General features: G+C 27.4%; 2 protein-coding genes across 2 annotated transcripts in view; one reads left to right on the top strand and one right to left on the bottom strand.

The window, feature by feature from the left end:
- The window catches only part of LOC132940081 (N-alpha-acetyltransferase 16, NatA auxiliary subunit), a 28396-nt gene extending 10069 nt beyond the window's left edge, over positions 1-18327 (top strand). The window contains exons 13-18 of the mRNA XM_061007496.1: positions 16470-16669; positions 16733-16841; positions 16910-17152; positions 17257-17354; positions 17411-17602; positions 17989-18327. Coding sequence (XP_060863479.1) covers positions 16470-16669; positions 16733-16841; positions 16910-17152; positions 17257-17354; positions 17411-17602; positions 17989-18003 — 857 coding nt within the window. The 3' untranslated portion in view covers positions 18004-18327. The remainder of the gene's footprint in view (positions 1-16469; positions 16670-16732; positions 16842-16909; positions 17153-17256; positions 17355-17410; positions 17603-17988) is intronic.
- On the bottom strand, positions 472-8461 carry LOC132940080 (uncharacterized). Its single transcript, XM_061007495.1, has 2 exons — positions 8284-8461; positions 472-4829 (listed from the first exon to the last, which is right to left on the bottom strand). The coding sequence occupies exon 2, from the start codon at positions 4827-4829 to the stop codon at positions 1896-1898; it is 2934 nt and encodes a 977-aa protein (XP_060863478.1). The 5' UTR covers positions 8284-8461; the 3' UTR covers positions 472-1895.
- Positions 18328-19104: the final 777 nt, after the last annotated feature.

The following is a 19104-nucleotide window of genomic DNA, read 5'->3' as shown; positions in this document are numbered from 1 at the left end:
TTATATTACATAATACATGATATCGACAATTATATTAATGACATTTTTGATGATAATAATATGAAGATAAGCAATATTGTACATCGATTTTGACTTCCATGACATTATTGGCTTAAGAAAAATTAGAAGTGAAGTAAGGAAAATTATTTCAAACCAAAAAAAACAAAGACTGATAACTTCATATTTTAAGCCCTAATAACTATAAAATACATAAAACACACACTGATGAAGTACCACGTGCACTTATATTTAAAAATAAATGGTCCATTGTTTGATGTTTGAAGAAAATGTTAGTACTCTTTTATAAATTCATATTTATAAAAATATGATTTAATAATACATTAACATTTACATTTAGATTTAGATGTCAAAGTTAAACTGTACTAGTAATTTTTGTACAAATTTGAATTATTAGAATTAGAATGTATAAACATAAGGTTGGTAGAAAAAGTAGACCTTATTCTACATCAATAAGTTAGAAAAAATGTATTTGTTTATTTGTAGGTAGTAATTATTAACAATAGTATTATTAAAAAATAAAAATAAATTTTAATACTTAGGTAATGTATAGTTTAAAATATAAAAATATTAGTATTTTCATTTTTGTATTAAAAAATTTCCACCCTCCAAGTGGACTTTTTGTCAGCAGAATTAAAACTAAGTTTTATATTTATGAATCATGATCAATGTTGCTCTGTATCTCAATATTTTACATGTAGGTAAATCTAGAATGCGATCTATTTATGGAAAATGGTAATTATTTTTATTATATTTGAAATTTTATTTTATTATGATATAATCATGTTAGCATGTTAGCTTGTTGCTACATAGTAGGTAAGTGTAATCTCAGGTGCATACTTATCTTAAAAATAACATTATTAATTTATTTTATGATATTGTTAAAAAAATTTACAACAAATAAAATGTATGACATTAAAGAATTTTTATGAAATTTTCTTATTTATTTTCTTATGTCTTATTATGAAATACTAATTACTAATTGTAATGGTATGTATGTATAAAATACTATAGTACAATGGACGGTCACCTGGGGGGGGGGTTATGTTAAATTGCTTATGGCACAGCGAAGTACACTAATGGCTTGTGATGGCAAACAGTACCAAATATTTTAAACTTCTTAAAACCATTTACGTTGTATGTATGTTCTGTTTGCACTGTGACATGTCTCTAAAGTTTAGGAGCATTATACAATATAATTGTTAAATGTATTCTCAATGTACTCAATGTGTTTCAATATTAATTTCATTGTTATATTTTTATATTGATACAAAATTCCAATTCATTATGCTAAAAGTATTATTTAAATATATACTTAATGTTTCATTAATAAATACAAAAGTTTCTTACATATTGTATACACATAAACACAAATTGATGTCTGTTTAACTCTTAATATTATTATAGATGAAAAAAATCTTAATCAAACATCCTTAATTCATCAAATTTTATTTTACAACTAGTTGTGTTAAACAAAAATTAATAGTAAAATAGTTTCTTATATTTTTTAATTATGACACAATATTAAATAACTACATTGAAGTATACCTTAAACTTATTTCAATTCATATTAACTAAGAATTGATACAATAATTTACTTTCACTATTACTAATAGATTTATTTCTTAAAGAATAATGCCATTAATCAAAAATAAGAAATGAATTTAGTTCCATAATATGTCAAATTAATTAAACACTAATAATATTGTACCTTACATAAGAATTATTTCATATTACATAACACAGTCTTTTATTTAACAATATCAAATGTTTGATTGTATCATATATTTTATCCACAGTATAAATGGTTCCATTATAACTTTTTGAATTGCAATTTCAATGCTCAAACAAAATGTAATATAATTAGTATTAAACTTCTATTTGACATTTCTCTTATAGTATTGATAGTTATGACTACCCAAATTATATTGTATTGGATGTCCAGTGTGAGTTGTTAAAAAGAAAAAATGACTTCCGCTATTTCCAGGTAAATTGTATGAAACTACACGATTTAATGGTCTTTGTGTTGTTACTATATATTCTGAATCAATATTTTTTGTTGGCAGTGGTTGTTTATAGTTTACTTGAACATCATCAATTAAAGATACTGGTGTCTGTGAGTATATAGATTTAGGTCGTTGAGTAAAATACTCTGTATTGTGGTTTCTCAATGGCAATGGTCTTTTAAAATGAAATTGAGCATCATCAACCAGTGATGTCTGAGGAAACTTAATTTGTGGTCTTTTTTCTACTGTTTCAATGTTTGGATTTTGTTGAAATATTGTTTGTTGATAATTCACTTGCGTGTCTTCAAGGTATTGAGTGTTTGGTACTTTAATATAGGGCCTTTGAGTGACTACTCCACTATTTGAATATTTTTGTGGCTTAAAGTTTACTTGAATCCCATCATGTATTGACGTTTCTGGAATATTTTTGTATGGTTTTTGTGTAACCAGTTCTATATTTGGAATGCTCGATGAATAAGTTTGTTTTTGGTGTTTATTAGTCATTTTAGTATCACTATAATATGGTGTTTGGGGTATGTGCATATATAACTTTTGTGTAACATGTTCTGAATTTGGATTCTGTGTTACAAATGAAGAGTCTAAATTATAATTTATATCTTCATGTAAGGGAGATTGGGTTATTCGCGTATGTGGCCTTTGAGTAATTTGTTCTGAATTTGAATTTTCAGATCTCAAAGGTTGTTTATAGTTCACATTTGTGTCTTCAAATAATGATGGCAATCTGTATAGTGGTATTTGAGTAATAATTTCAGAATTTAAATTTATTGGTGGTAATGGTTGTTTGTAATTTACTTGAGTATCATCTAAGAGTGATGGTTGATGTACATTTAAGTATGGTCTTAGTGTAATTGGTTCTAAATTTGGATTTTTTGATTGTAGAGGTTGTTTATAATTCACTGGAGTGTTGCTTTGTAGTGAAGTTTGAATCAAAGGTTTTTTAATTATTTGGTCGGTGTTACTATTTTTAGGTGGCAAACGTTGATTGTAGATGATTTCAGCATCAATCGAATATGGATAATTTTCTTTAAAATCATTTGAATTTTCAGATATTATCTCAGTATCAGGATTAATTTGTGCATGTTTTTCTTTAAAATTTACATTTATATCATCATGTAAAGAAATTTGAGGATAATTGTAGTGCGGTTTCACCGTAGTTATTTTTGACACTGGATTGTTAGTTGGCAATGGCTGTTTAAAGTTAACTAATATGTCATCAATGATTGATATCTTATTATCATTTTTATTACTATGAGGTTTTGATTGTGATGTTACTTGGGTCGGTTTCTCAGTTCTAACTTTCTGACCAAAGAGAGCAAAATATTTTTTTGTATTTTCATCTACTAAACTGGCATCATCTTGTGTGAAAAATGCATGATATGGATTATCAGTAGCAAAGTTGGGTTTTTCTGTTTGATAATTATAATCAATATCCGAGTATTGGTTATTTTGTTGTGGCCACGATTGATATTTTTGCTTTTCCATTTCATTATTGAATTGAGTATTTTTTGGGTTTTCTGACCATTCTTGAAATACATGTCTTTCTTTTTGGTATTCTGTCATTGGCTTTTGTTTATGGATTGGATTTTGAATTTGGGATTTAATATCGTACTCTGGAGCAATATAACTATACTCATAATATGGCTTGACTGTAGTAGACTTTTCGTAATTATTTTGGAAATCAAATTGTTGATTTTTTATATTAGAATCTTCATATTTATTGTGTTGAGCTGGTTTTTCTACATCATATTTATTATTTTCTTCATAATAATAATAAGAATCTGGACGTCTTGTTGTATGTCCTACTGGATTTTCTAGGAAAAATTGGTGACTGGGGAAATTAATTTGTTCGTTATTATTTGAATTGTAATTATTACTACTTTCAGTTGTACTAATAATAATATTACTTTTGATTTTCAACCCTTCAATATAATTTGGCTTGATTGATGGTATTGGAACCCATCCATTTTCTTTAGCATTATGATTTCCTTTGGGGATTTTAAAGTATGGTTTTTGATTAAATCTTGGAATTGTTTTATTCGTATTTAAGTTAATTTTTTTAGTTTTTTCTGGCTTTTCTAAAGGACCAAAGAAATTTGGTGGTGGTGGCAAAACTATTCCAGGAACTAATGGACCTGGAGGAACTCTTGTAGAATTTTCTTGAGTATATACAAAATCATACTTGGGTGGATAAAATAATGACTGATCATCTTCATCAAATGTTGTGTTTGGAAGTGGTGGGCTTTGAATTGATGGGAATGGAGGAGGAAATACTGGATTCCAAGTAGAACCATTAATGGATATAAAATCAATAGGTCCATTGTCTTCCAGCTGTATTGGAAATGGTGGAGGTATTTTAGGGTTTTCTGGTATTTTTACCTGTCTTAATGGAGCAATAAAGTTATCTATGTATGACCATTTGACTTTTTTATCACTAAAATTCCCCCCTCTTAACACAAGTAAATGATTCTCTGCCAGCCATATTTCATCAGGATCTAACCCTCCTAAATTATTGATGTTGTCCTTTGGCACTTCAGGATTTATGTTGTAACTTATAATTCCAGGCCTTGATGGTATGTCATTGAATAGTTCTTTATGTATAAGACCATACTTGCCTTCAAAAATTTGCTGTGCTAATGTTTTATCTTCATCATTGGCTGAGTTGGATTGATCCACATTTGTTAGGGTTTGACCATTCTCTGCTGGTAATAAAATTTCTAACACAGGTTCCGCTATGGTGCTTGTTAGTAATATTATTTTTAATATCACATGTGGCAGCAAATACATCTGCAAAGAAAATATTATAGATTAAAATTAGGTTATTTATGTAATTTTTTGATTATTTGTATGAAACAACAGGAATCACGCACTTATGAGTCTTGAATTAATTGTTCAACTTCACAGTTACGTAACATCAAACAGCATTAAAAATACATATCATTATTACAATGCATTTTTTTTGATAATAAAACTAAGACGTGAAGTGTTTTTTAGAAGGAATTGCTTTGATTGTAATATTTAAAATTTTGTATTATATTTTGTCATAAAAGTATTTAGAAAATATGTTGCTTAATAAAAAGAGCTTTTTAATAGTTTTTCTGGTTAAATTTAGTTAAATGTTCCTATATTTATTTACTAACCTTAAATATCTTTACCAGCATTTGAAATTCAAACATACATACTCAAACTTATAATATGCTTTCAATTTTAATTTATTAATATGTAATTTGGGTACCTACTGAATTGTAAGTTAAATAATTGGTTTTACTCATGTTGCTCTATCAGTCTATAGAACTATATATTTACTTTGTTTAACTGGTCAGTTTTTAAATGTATCAATAGTTCAAAGAATGAAAGAACATAATATTATGAAAAAACATAAACTCATCAGTGTTTAACATGTCCTGGATACTGAAAGGGCTCAAAATGGTTTTTTGAATGCAATTTATAACAATAGGTACTATCATGTCCTACTGATTTGCGTCAAGGTGAGTAATGAGAGACAAGTGTCATACACCTTAGTTTTAAAATCTTGTCTATATCCATACTTTTTTTTTTGCTTATTTCATAATTCCAATATACTGTATTTTTTTTTATTTATTGCTACGCCCATAAATTACTTCAGGATAACTTATAAATACATTGGAATTTTGTAGACAAAAGAGTTTATTATAACTGGTTAACCTTGCTCTGGTACAAGACACGATTTTAGTACTATTTGACCTACAGCAATAATAACCACGTAATTACTCTTGGGCAAAATACTGTAACCAACTTTTCACCCGGGGTTAAACGAATATATATACTTTGTTTTTATATTATGTTATTTTCTAGATTGTATTATATATTTATATGCATTGTATAATATGATGTAAAAATAATTAGTCATCATTAAAAATATACATACGAAACTCCTATATCAATATTACCCGATTTTCCGTTGAATCATTCATAACAATATGAACAAGAATGAAGAAACCAATTTAATAAAATGTATTAGTACTCTTCGACTCGTCATTAAGTCAACCAATAGTATTCACTATTCTGTATCTTAAAATAGCCTATTTTTGTACTTCCGTTAAAATCGTCTTTATAAAATATAAAAGGTTTAAAGGTATACCTACTTCTGTTTATAAATATAAAAGTTCTCTTTACGCATGTATTCATACATACATACATACATACATACTCGAATAAATGAATGGTTATATAATGTGGAAAATACAATTTCCGTTACAATAATATCCAATTCATGTCCTCGGGTGTCCAAATATAATCATTTGTGTAATTGTGTCTTTTGTTAAAATACTAATATTACATTTGACATAACGGTATTAATTTATATTTTATTCATTTTTTCCATTGGTATTTCTTCGTGTTCCGTAACGTTTCATTTATTATTGTAACGATAAATGAATTATATGTTAGATGACCAGTATTTTCGTATGTACGTATGTCTATTTTCCATTTAGTAGTTAATATTTCACTGGCGTAAAATAAAAATACTATTCCCCGTGTTCGATTAGGTCAGATTTGTTTTATTGAATAATATGTTTAGATTAACGTGTGTTCGTTAAAACGTAATTTTAGACTGTTTTTTTTAATTTACTTGATCCAAACACTATACATCTAAATATTATATTATGTTTAAATATTAATTATACTTTTTAAAATATCAAGGAAATGTATTTATTTATCTTTTTAGTCTTATTATGTAGTAACAATGGATTTAAAAAAAATTAAATGAGTGGATTCGCCATTGTTCAATGACTAACTATTTAATTAATATTGTCTAAGGTTATCAATTATAATAATTAATAAATAAAAATAATAAATTTGCATTGATCTTGTTGAAATATCTTTTTTAATCTATTGTTTTTGATTGCTTATTATACTAATTATCTTAACTTATATTAGATATTATATTATATCTATGTAGTAGATTCAAAATTAGTAGAAAATAAATTCCTTATTAGTTCATTAATATGGTTATATCGTTCACTATTAATTTTTTTAATGAAATAAAATCAAAGATTATTAATCAAGTCTACAAACGAACAATTAGATCGATATTAAATTAAAACTTCACGAACATCGACTTATAAAAATATTAAACTTTAACTGATTTTTTTTTATTATATTATAAAATCTAGTGTAATTGTTGAAAACTATTTTATTGTTTGTTCGTAAATAATTTGTGTAAGTCTAAAGTGATTAATAATTGTATCTTTTATATTGATTATTTTGTATGATATAGTTGATAAACAAATTAGTTTTTGTCCTTGTAGATGTTTACGCCTTCTCTATTATACACCTCTGTCCAATTGAGCAAAACAAATCATTTCAATCTTTGCATATAGTCACTATATTATAGTGGGCAATATCCTTTTTATGTAACTCCTCCTCATCAAATTATTATAAAATACTGAATTAGTCATTATACACAACGCCTACCTGAACCATGTTATGTATAATTTTATCATCCGCATAATGAAATCAATATCGATTACTTCAGAACAGTCTGAATGTGGTATTTTAAGAACGTAACTAACATCTCCCATTTTATTAATTTAACTAATAAAATCAAAACTAATTACGTATTTTGCTTTAATTCGTGTAGGTATAATAAATTATAATATATTTTATTTATAAGTAGACTATCTATAAATTAATATGTAATCAACTTATTATTCGGATACGGATAGGTAAACTTATTGAAAATATATATTTAGACAATACTTTTTCAATTTAGGTAAATTAGCGATAGGTAAATTAAATTCCCGTTAAAAATATGTTATTTATTTTCAAGTATAAATAATAAACAGAGTTTTTTTTTATTGATAAATTGATGTATCTATCAATACTCAATAGGGGATCAATTACTTTTTTATTTATTATTAAAATAATATATTTTCAGATCATACCGATAAAATAATAATATAATATTATGCTTGTGCTTATTTGTGTAGTAAACTCGTAACTTGTAATTGGTAATTAAATAATACATTTTTATATTTTATAACAAAACAAAAAAAAAACTTTTTCATAAATAGGTACTAAAAGTAAATTAGAATTTTACGAGATGAATACAAATAAATTATTTAAACATGTTAGGCAGTGTTAAAAGAAGTAATTAAATAAAAAGTAATTTCATTGTATTCAAATTTTCGAAGTTATCTTTGTATTACATTAACTGTTTTTAGATTACATTAATTACAAATAAAATTTTAACTGTACGTACCTTTTAATTGTATAGATGTATATTCCAAATAAGCAGTAATTGAAGTGCCCATTACACAAAAATTAAAAACTTAAACTTTGAATGTAAAACAAACTGATTTTTATAAACATTCGTCATGCTACATTTACGTGGTGTAGCACGACTTCACGGCATAAACTGAACACATGGAGTGCACGCAGAATACTAATACTATAACTCATTCATGCAGTTTTACTTTGTCGGTAGGAGAGTACCCTCTGGCTGAGGGAAAGTTAAGCGTTTGATTTAGGAGATTATAATCCTTGTTATTAATCTTTTTAGATAATTATTGTTTTACATTTCTGTAATTTGTATAAAAGTATTATTGTATTAAAATAATACAAAAAATACTGCGTTATTAACGAACATTTAACACGACTTAAGTATATAAATATGGATACATTATAAAATTATAACGTAAATATTATATATTATACAATATACATCTCAGAAAATCTTCTTACTCGTTTTTCTTTTTTTCTTTATTTACAAATGAACATTAGATTTTTGTATCTTTAAAAAATATTGGTAATTTGAAAAAATGTAAGGTGTATTATAATTTTATATCTTAATCTTATGCTGCTGTGCATTAACGATAGTTCCAATAGAGTTCATAAATAATGCAATTTGCATCCCTATAATAAACTATACAAGATTAACCTTATTTTGAATTTGAATAAACAGTAACCTTAATCAACAATTTATATGATTCGTGACATGATACACGATTCCATATATTCGACGATTAAGTATACATAGGTTTATATTTTTATTTTCAACCGATAACTCTTGATTGTTTTGTTGTGTTTAATATAATTTTAATTTCATCGGGTAAAAGTTAGAACTGTAACTAACTTATTAGAAATATTTAAAAAAAATTAGAACTAATTTAGAACTACTATTAAATACTTTTGATTTTATTAGACCTATATATTTTATTTAAAATAGTAATGATCAGGTTAGGTTATGAGACAAGTATAAGGCGCACTCGTCTCGTTTCGTAAGCGCAAGAGCCAAGAGAGCATTGTATTATTATTATTGCATTCAGATTTCGGATTTGATGATTTCTAGCGAATCTCTCCTTACACAAATATGGTAAAAATGTTTAACTAAATTACTGTGTTTACCCTTGTTTGCAGTTTTTTAATTACGTTTTTCAGTAGTGATAATTTATATTATATAACCTAATATGATATTAATTTTAGAAAAAGCATAATTTGAAAACGTATGTTTTTACATCTACCCCTTGACTTAATGTGTCTTTATCAAATATCTGTAGATACCTGTCCTAATCTTATTAAGTGCATTAACATGTTACATTAGAATTTATTATTTTTAACATTACAACAGACACATAACTGGCAAAAAAAACCGCAAAACAGGTGTGGTGAAAGTTTTACAAGAGGGCGCGGTAACTTTAAACTAGAGCAACTACCAGAATCGTGCAATGGGCCTCGAGCCATACACGCGACCAGCCTCCTTCTTTTTATTTTTATCAGGATCTATATCACCTTACAATGGTCAACTTGATTTTCTATGTGTAATTGGCAATTTTCATAGTATATTGTAATGAATCGTCACGGACTACCATTATTTATACTATACTAGGTATATAGTTTTGGACTCCTTGGAATTACTTTTTAAACCAACTTAGGACCAGGGGCGTATTTATAGAAATAAATAAGGGGCGGGGCACAAAATAAAAAAATTATCTTTTGTTCTGCTCTTTTTGGGCGCATTACACTTTTATCAAATATTCAAAAACTTTAAAACATTATACAATACACTTACTAGTTAATTATATTTAAGTCTAGTATATAATTTAAGTCTTAAATATTCAACTCGTATTAACGTGCTATAATACTGACAAATGTCTGCAGTTTATCAAAATATTCGCTAATGATAAGTAACTTTGCTATCAACAACAGTGACTGTAAATGTTTGCCGTTTTTGTCCCAAAAGTCACAAAACAATTTCAACCATTATGAATTTAATTATACTAAAAAAAATGCATAAATATGGTCAATGGGGAGGCGGCGGCCCTCTAGCGATCCGCTCAACTATGTTGCTATACTTGCGAACATATTTTAGATAGGTACTTACACACAAATGTAATTTCCTTTATTTTTCCGGGCTTTTCCCAAGCATTTATTCAAATATTGAATATATATAAAATAATACTTAAAGTGGAGATTTTTACTTGTGTTGTTAACTTTAATATTTCAGTTAAACAATGTTAAATAATCTTTTTTTATTATTATCAGGTGGTAAAAATTATTACTTGTCAAAAATATATTAAAACTTAATTTTATTTCTATGTTTTTAAATAATTCATGTTTACTATATCAGCTTGAATATGTTTACTATGTCGAATATATATTTAAATATTCATTTAAATTAATATTATTTATAACGATTTATATTTTATTTTTATTTGCATAATTTTGTTATTATACCATGATAATTATGAGCTGTGACTACATTCATTAACAATAATGTAGAGTATTTTTACGTGAAACTAATACAATTTCATCATGCAGGTAGTGTTATGCTTATGGCTTATGTTCGATGTTGTGTCATTTGGTACTAGGTATTAACTTACAGTAGGGAATCTGACAATATATCTGATTACATAATTTATATAAGTAGATAATATTATACTACTATACTTATAAGTTATAATATACACAGAATATTCGTGCTGAAGTTCATGATATTGCCCAGAATTTAGATACAATTCTAACCGCTTTCGAATTTAATAAGATAACACACCCACAACCCACTTGTGTGACCCACCCAAACAAGTAGTATACCCCCATCAGAAAATAAACAATTTATACCCCAATGTATAAATTGTTTATTTTCTTACTTTCTAGTATTTTCTCCAAAACTAATGTTTCTCAAATGAAATATAAAAATATAAAACATCAATTTTATCTTAGCATTAATAATATCATGATTACGTTTGATTTGTTGTCTCTTTCTGAATGCCATAAGCAGCTTGTCATTTTAAACAATCATTGTTCCAAAACTACATTGACCTATGCTCTATTATCAAATGTAAGTATTATATTATTAATCGTTATACGTCTTTGCATTTTTTTTTAGTAATTAACTAAACGTAATATCAAAGTATTTAAAAAAAATCAATTTGGGCAATATTTAAATCTCGCTTTGCTATTAATATATTGGACATTTATTTAAAAAAATTTTAAGTAATAGCTATTATTATTTATTTTACTTGAAATCTGCCATTTTGTTACTACAAATATTGCATTAATTGTCGATGTTACTCTCATACACCAGATACTGTGAATAAAATAGTGAGTTGCTTCCTATATAAAAATATACCAACAGTAAATATTTTCAACTTTTCTTTTTACTGTAGGTAGTTTACCTATGTTATTATTTAAATTGTGTGGAAATATGTTAGTAGATTTCGTAAAAAAAACTATGACGCATAGTATTAACTCGGATAGTGGTTAAATTAAAAATTATTTTATACATCAATACATAAATAATATATTTGATTACCTACTATTTTAACTGTTTTTTTTTAATTGGTTATACCGTGGACGATAGATCTTCTATATTTTTATATGCAATTATGCGTGTAATTATGTATTTATACTATCGGCTATCGGCACATTACATCTTGAATCAGATTTAATTTTAGATTCTGAAAAAATTCTTCGATTTTCAACTTTGGTGGTTTCTGGTACCTATCAAATTGGATCTTTAGTTGCTACTTTTAAGAGGTAAAAATTAATAATTCCCAATACGTTTCTTAATGATTGAGAAAAACATAAAAATTGCTTTTGTTGTAATTTAAAAATTAACAACAGTAGATACATGTAATTTTCACCAAATGTTTGTATCATCGTTTCGTGTACATTACAACATTTTCAAAATATTCTGACTGAGCTATACCTAGGTATGATAAACTTGATTTTTTGTATTTTTCTTTAATTGTTTATAAAACATTTTTTTGCTCACTAAAAAGCTTAAAAATGTAATACGAAGTTCCTCAAAAGTAGTGCATACTGAAACCAAAAATATTAAATCATCCTATCGTTAATTCTAATTGTTAAATAAATTACTAATGATAATATAATATAAAATATCATAAGCTACCTATATGATAAAATATACTTGGTAATATTGGCAGACGGGGGCAGCTGTCTCCACTCATAAATCATTTTTTGTGTTCAATGAATAACAACTGAAGGTATCCAATATTTATGTTCATTAATATACATATTATTATATTTATATCATAAAACAAGTCTATTTCACTCAAACAAAATGTGTGTGAATCATACATATTCATATCATTATATATCAACATTTATTTAAAAGTTCCTCGTTTTGTTTTAAACTATTACAGCGGGCGTCAGTTTCACTAAGAATATTCCCATCGTATATTGACCGCGAAATCTTGAGAAATCCCCTATTGTAATTATAGGCAACGGCAACCCAAGTTAATGATCCTCCTGCGCAACATTTTCTAATTTGAATAAAACGATTTTAACTTTCTGCGCGGATCACCGTCCACCGTCGCACTGCATTAATTGTGTACCATACGTCCATGTTACCATATTATCTATATGTATTCAGTATTCATTGTTTATTAGTAATAATACAAATAAATAAATACGTTGACGTGCAGTTTGTCGATAGTATGTAAGTATGATAATAATAATACAATTATTATAAATACGTTAACGCTGCCGCAGATTTAGAAACAAAATGTCCCGGTCACGAGAAAAGCATTAACTTACAACAGTCAAGAGGCCGCTACCTTCGTTTATTTATTATTATGACTATTGGACCGGTCTTTTTTTTATTTCATTTTATTATTATTACTATTATTGTACTTATATTTCGTTCGCGCGCATCTCGCATTCTCGCACACATGTCTGACGTCGCATCGTCCGGCCATCGGCCGATCTCGGCGGCGCTATCGGTTTCGCGTCGTGATTCATCTATTTTAAATCCGTCTGCACGTCGTCACGACCCCGAGAGAGAGAGAGATAATCCATTAACGCGCGCGCCGGACCACCGTATATGTCGAGTTTAATATAATATATACCTACGATGAGATAGAACTAATGTACGATCATTATTATAGAGCTCCGGAGACGACGCGTCCTCCGCACTTGGCGCTTTTTGTCAGTCGTTACAGTTCTGTTTGGGAAACGGTTAAGACTGACCGTTTAAGCAATAATAATAATAATCGTAATATGCGTATTTTGGCGGCTCGTGGCCAAGACCCAGTTCTCATACGGTCGTTTTTTTATTCTATCATTTCTCTCGTCTCTTTATTTTTTTTTTAATGACAACACATTTCAGATCTGTTATAAACTATAATATTATAAACCCGTCGTCGTTGGCGACTGCAGTGGAACAATGACCGCTCCACTAGATAATAATAATAATAATAATAATAATAATACACGGTTTGCAAATCAAAACAATGGACTATTTATATTATACAGGAGAACTGCGCGTGTCGCCGCGTAAATTTTTTTATTCCAACTGTTCGCGGGAAACCAGTTACATATTATATCTGGTATGTATATCTATCATCGCTCTCGGTTTCGTTCAGCGTCCTGTAGTCTTTTCTGTGCGTTTTGTAGGTAAAGCACAATTTTCCTTTTTTTTTACCAATAACCTGATGACTGATGAGGTCAGTTGGCTTTTCAAGTTTACCTATCATCGTCGGTTTTTAGTTTTAATGCCTACAACTGTAAATTGTAATAATGTAATTTAGTGCCTACGCTCGCATTCGACCAAAAGTCTATCTATGGTCGCCTCTCGCCTATTCGTATTATGTTTTATTATATTATAATATTATCGAGGTTAAACGTACTTGACTCCGAGACATTAATTAAGACAGCATTTTCGTTCACACGACATTGACTTATTGAAACAATTAACTATTTAATATTTTAATTAGTGTACAAAAGTAAATAAAGTATAAACCACAATTAATATTGTTGTTGTGAATAACAAAATATACATGTATTCCGATTTCTCCTGTGAAAAAAAAACTATACTTCATGGATATAAATCTGTTGAATATCCGCACGGAGCCGCGTACGTCATAATTTCTTTAAATTTAATCAACTTCAGCTCTTGGGGTTTAAGTGTTGAACATTATAATTTATAAATATATAAGTGAGCAACTATTTTTACCGTGTTGTATTTGTCTAATAGAGTACAATACAATTCAAATGGGTAATATAATATTTTAATAGTTAATCGACTATTCTAAATTCTAACTCGAATAGCGGACAGACGATTTTCAAGGGCTAATAAATTTGTATACATTTGCTGACAACTAAAAACGTTTGTAATGGACAGTGGAAATTTGTGTTAAAAACCCTGTTTTTATTTATTTCAAATAAATTACAGGTGGCAGAGGCTGCTTAAATGTAGTATACTTGTAGGTACTGTTTATAGTGATCTTGTAAAGACAAAGTATTTAAATATTCAGTACCTTTTAAGCACTGTATTTCCTACTGAGAGTTATAAAAATTTGTTTATTGATGTTCGAAAACAATGGTATTTTAACTAATTCCATCTTGTTGATGGTTTTTAAATCTGTTTGTCTAAATACATGTTCATAACCAATATTAATTTGAAATAAGTATATAATATTATATTAAATATTTATTTAACAAAATACGTTGTCTATTATTTAAATTTCTATTGACTATTTTCCGATATTTATATTTGATAATTGATTCGATGCCTATTATAATAGTAAGCAGTAATATTGAACAATTTTAAACATATTTCTTAAGCAATACAAACATTTACTGACCACTATGTTTAATTGTTGTTGAGATCTTGAATAAGTTATTAATAATACATTTAGTCCTTCTATGTATATTATAATACAAATAAACATAGGTAAAATTTAACGTACTGATTCGTCTTGATTATTAAAGATATTTCAAACATTATTTATATAACAAAACTAATTACTAAATGTACCAACTTGATACATATAATTTGACCACAGATATAAATTACTATTGCTGTCCTTGGCCTCGAACGTAACTTCTAAATTAAAAATAGCTAGCTAATTTCGCGTGTTTGATTCGAACAGTTACGTGTTAAACGAAATATTGTCTTATGCAGTTACATACATACATACATACATACATACATACATACATACATACATACATACATACATACATACATACATACATACATACATACATACATACATTTTAGGTTCTTAAAGAATCGACTGTCGACCTAATCATACATAAAGACAAAAAAATATAGATCACATTTTCCAATCTACACTTCCATTAACTTTGGACCGAGTTATGCAACCATAATAATGATATTTCTGTCTGCTCATGTAACATTGCAAGGTCTCTCTTGTGGTTCAATTTCAACATTCTCGGACCAGTTGTTTTCCTGTTTCAATATTGACTTATCAATCAATCTAGGTAATAGTATGGGGTGCAAGATATTTTTGTAGGAACCGCTGTATTCAAAATAAACACGTTAGTATATGATTTTTATTTATATAGACATTATATACATTGCGGTTTACAATAACTTTCCTTATTATTTGAACAACTATTTTATTCTGTATAGTGTATGCAAATACCGTATTATATTATATTATATATGTACACACGCAGTTTTTTGTAGTACGTTCCTATTTATTTATTTTATATTTTCTACTTAGATGAGTACATTCCTTGAGTACTCAAAAGTTAAAATGGATAACAATAGATATAACTGTTATAACGTGTAGACTAATAGACTATATTATCATAGATGTCATATCAGTGATGTTACATCATTTTTATATTTTGACAATAGTAACACTTTTGATTAGATGTTTGACTGTCTATTGTTTCGGTTCACCTATTGCATTCCAATGACGACCTTAGACGTACTTATTTGTTATATTGTACAGCATACAGGTGTGGCTCGAGGAAAATTAGTTTAAAATTGTTCAGGCCAAGGAACCTCCCTAAAGTAATTCTAGTTTATTATAATATCTTAAAATAAATATATACATATGATACGTCATGTAATATAATTAAAATATGTCTCTCATTAATGAGTTATTTAATTTTTTGTGACCGTTCTTCCTATATTTACAACATTTATTAAGTATATTAATGTTTTAGGAAACTTGGCTCCAGGACAGTTGAAAAAAATGTTGAATAAGCAAAGAAAAGCACAACGAAAAGCCCAAGAAGAAAAAGCTCAAGCGTTAGCAGCCCAGGAAAAACGAGATATGCATAAAAACCGACAACAGGTAACTAATACCAGCGATGAAGCTGATGCATTGCCATTGGATGAACTACTTCCAGAAAAGTTGGAAAGAGTAAGTGTTTGCGATCTATTTCATATTTAAAATAAATAAAAATAAAATATTATGCTGATGTAGGTGGAAGATCCTTTGGAACAATCAATCAAGTTCTTGAAACCGCTTCAAGAACTCGCATCAGATAATATTGAAACTCATTTAATGGCATTTGAAATCTATTACAGAAAAGGTATTTTATTGCACATTTTAAATATATTTGAAATTCAGTTTAATACTTATTGAAAATGTAATTTGTAGATAAGCTTTTGTTGATGTTGCAAAGTATCAAAAGAAGTCATCGTATTTATCCAGATCATCCAATGTTTCACAGTTGCTTAATTAGATTTATGGAAAAACTATTGAAACTAGACAATATTCAAGAAGAAATGCAATTGGTGCTTAATAAACAACTAGAACCAATATTGGGTGGAATGTCGGCTGCTGATATCAATTCGCAGTTTCTCAATAAACACCAAAAATCATTACCAGCTTTAGTTCAGGGTGAATAATTAAAAAAAACATTTTGTACTTTCAGTTTAAGCACTTAAAATATTTAATTATTAAAACTTAGGTATTAAAATACTTAAATATTATTTAAACTTTAGGTTTGAAAATGAAGTATAAACTCGATAATAGTTCGCAACAAGAAGTTCTTGACCAAATTACTAAGCTAGATGATTCCCTGGAGGATGTCAATATCCAAGTAAAATTCAATTATTATATCTGTTTTAACTTTTTTTAATTAATAAATTGTTTCAGACTTGTACTGATATTTTAAATTCATTAATCAATGGTGAATTTGGGGAAGTTGGTGATGTTGCCGAAGAATATCGTAAAACATGTTATAAACGTTTCCCATTGGCTACTGCTTTCCATACAGATCAAGATCGTTCCCCAATGGCATTCTGGTCCAATTCCTACAAAACGTTAAATGAAACGCATGATAATTGTGTCAGTAACTAATTGTAGCCTGGACCGTTAGATCAAAAATGTATTTTTTAATTTTGTTGAAAAGTTTTTCTCTTATATAGAATAATATGTCTTTATTATAACTTTTTAATATAGGCTTATTATTTTTTTGTAGGAAAAACAACATTTGTTTTTGCCTTGAGTATCCTGTAAATAGTTAATAATATATTATAATTTCTTATCTCAAATCTAACACTTCACTAATCGACATACAGATTACAGTTTTGACTGAATATTTATAATTTATGTTTATAGTTTAAATTGCTTAATGAAAAAAACACTATTTATTAACTCCAAACAACCCAAAATGTTTTCTGTGATACACCCCCAAATGTATGCTAATTATTGATTATTTAACTACTTTACAGGTTTGTAAAATATGAACTTATATAAGAAAAAAAAATGTGGCTCATTTACTAACCAAAGGTTGATCTCCAATCATTTAAATTTAAAGAAACATATTTATTGCTAACAGTAAGTATATTATTTTTTACTGTTAAATTGACATTAAGTAAATACTTAACAACTATATGGAGTATAAGTAGTAATTGATATTCTTTTTATAAAGTTAAAAAAAAAATGTTCCGTCGGAAAAACATATGGTGGTAATTGAGCTTATTTTTTATTTTTTTAATGAAAAATGTCAAACTTACGTTTCTTTTTGAATAATAATAAAAACAAAAACAAAACAAAAAAGCATTTTTATTGATTATTTATTTTGGTGAGTTTTTTCATTTAACAAAAAATATTAAACTATAAAAATCATTTTATGCGTCATACGTGTGTGAATGAACTGATAATTTTTTTATATTAACTTGACTGAAATATAATAATAACTATGTGCTACGGGTACCTAAATGACATTGGCTGCACTGCCCAAATGGCCAAATATATATCATACGTAATATTATTGTAAATTTTTAATTAATGTTACGCGCCAGTACACAACCAGTGCAATGGTTCTTAGCATAATAATTTCCAACATGGAATGCGATTGTCCATTATGATTCACAAGTAATACATATTATAATTTATTAATCTCATCAATGTTTTGTGTCCATAACAAGTAAACGGAACGAACTTAATATATTTATGGTTTTTGGATTTTTGGTGGGAGAGAAGAAATTAAAACATAAAATTACAACTTACAATAACAACGTATGTCGTATATATAGTATATGTCCTATATACGCCACGAGTACATGACCACCATCAAGGACACAAGTTTTACAAAAAAAAAATGTAATTATATATATAAATATATTATTTAATATAATAGTATCCCGTTTGGTGGTTTATTCTATTCTGGTTTAATTTTCAAATTGACCATGTCACGCAATTTAGTGGGCTTAACGTTTTACCATAATAATATATATAATATATCTATAAAATTAATTGTACTTATTATGTCCCTTCTACGGACTGCGTGTCTGCGTGTTCATATCGCTCGAATTTCAAACGTTTAATGGTAATTCAAGAGAAAA

The sequence above is a fragment of the Metopolophium dirhodum genome, chromosome 3 (assembly GCF_019925205.1).
Source record: "Metopolophium dirhodum isolate CAU chromosome 3, ASM1992520v1, whole genome shotgun sequence".
Classification (NCBI taxonomy): domain Eukaryota; kingdom Metazoa; phylum Arthropoda; class Insecta; order Hemiptera; family Aphididae; genus Metopolophium; species Metopolophium dirhodum.
This window is presented reverse-complemented; position numbering and strand designations above follow the sequence as displayed.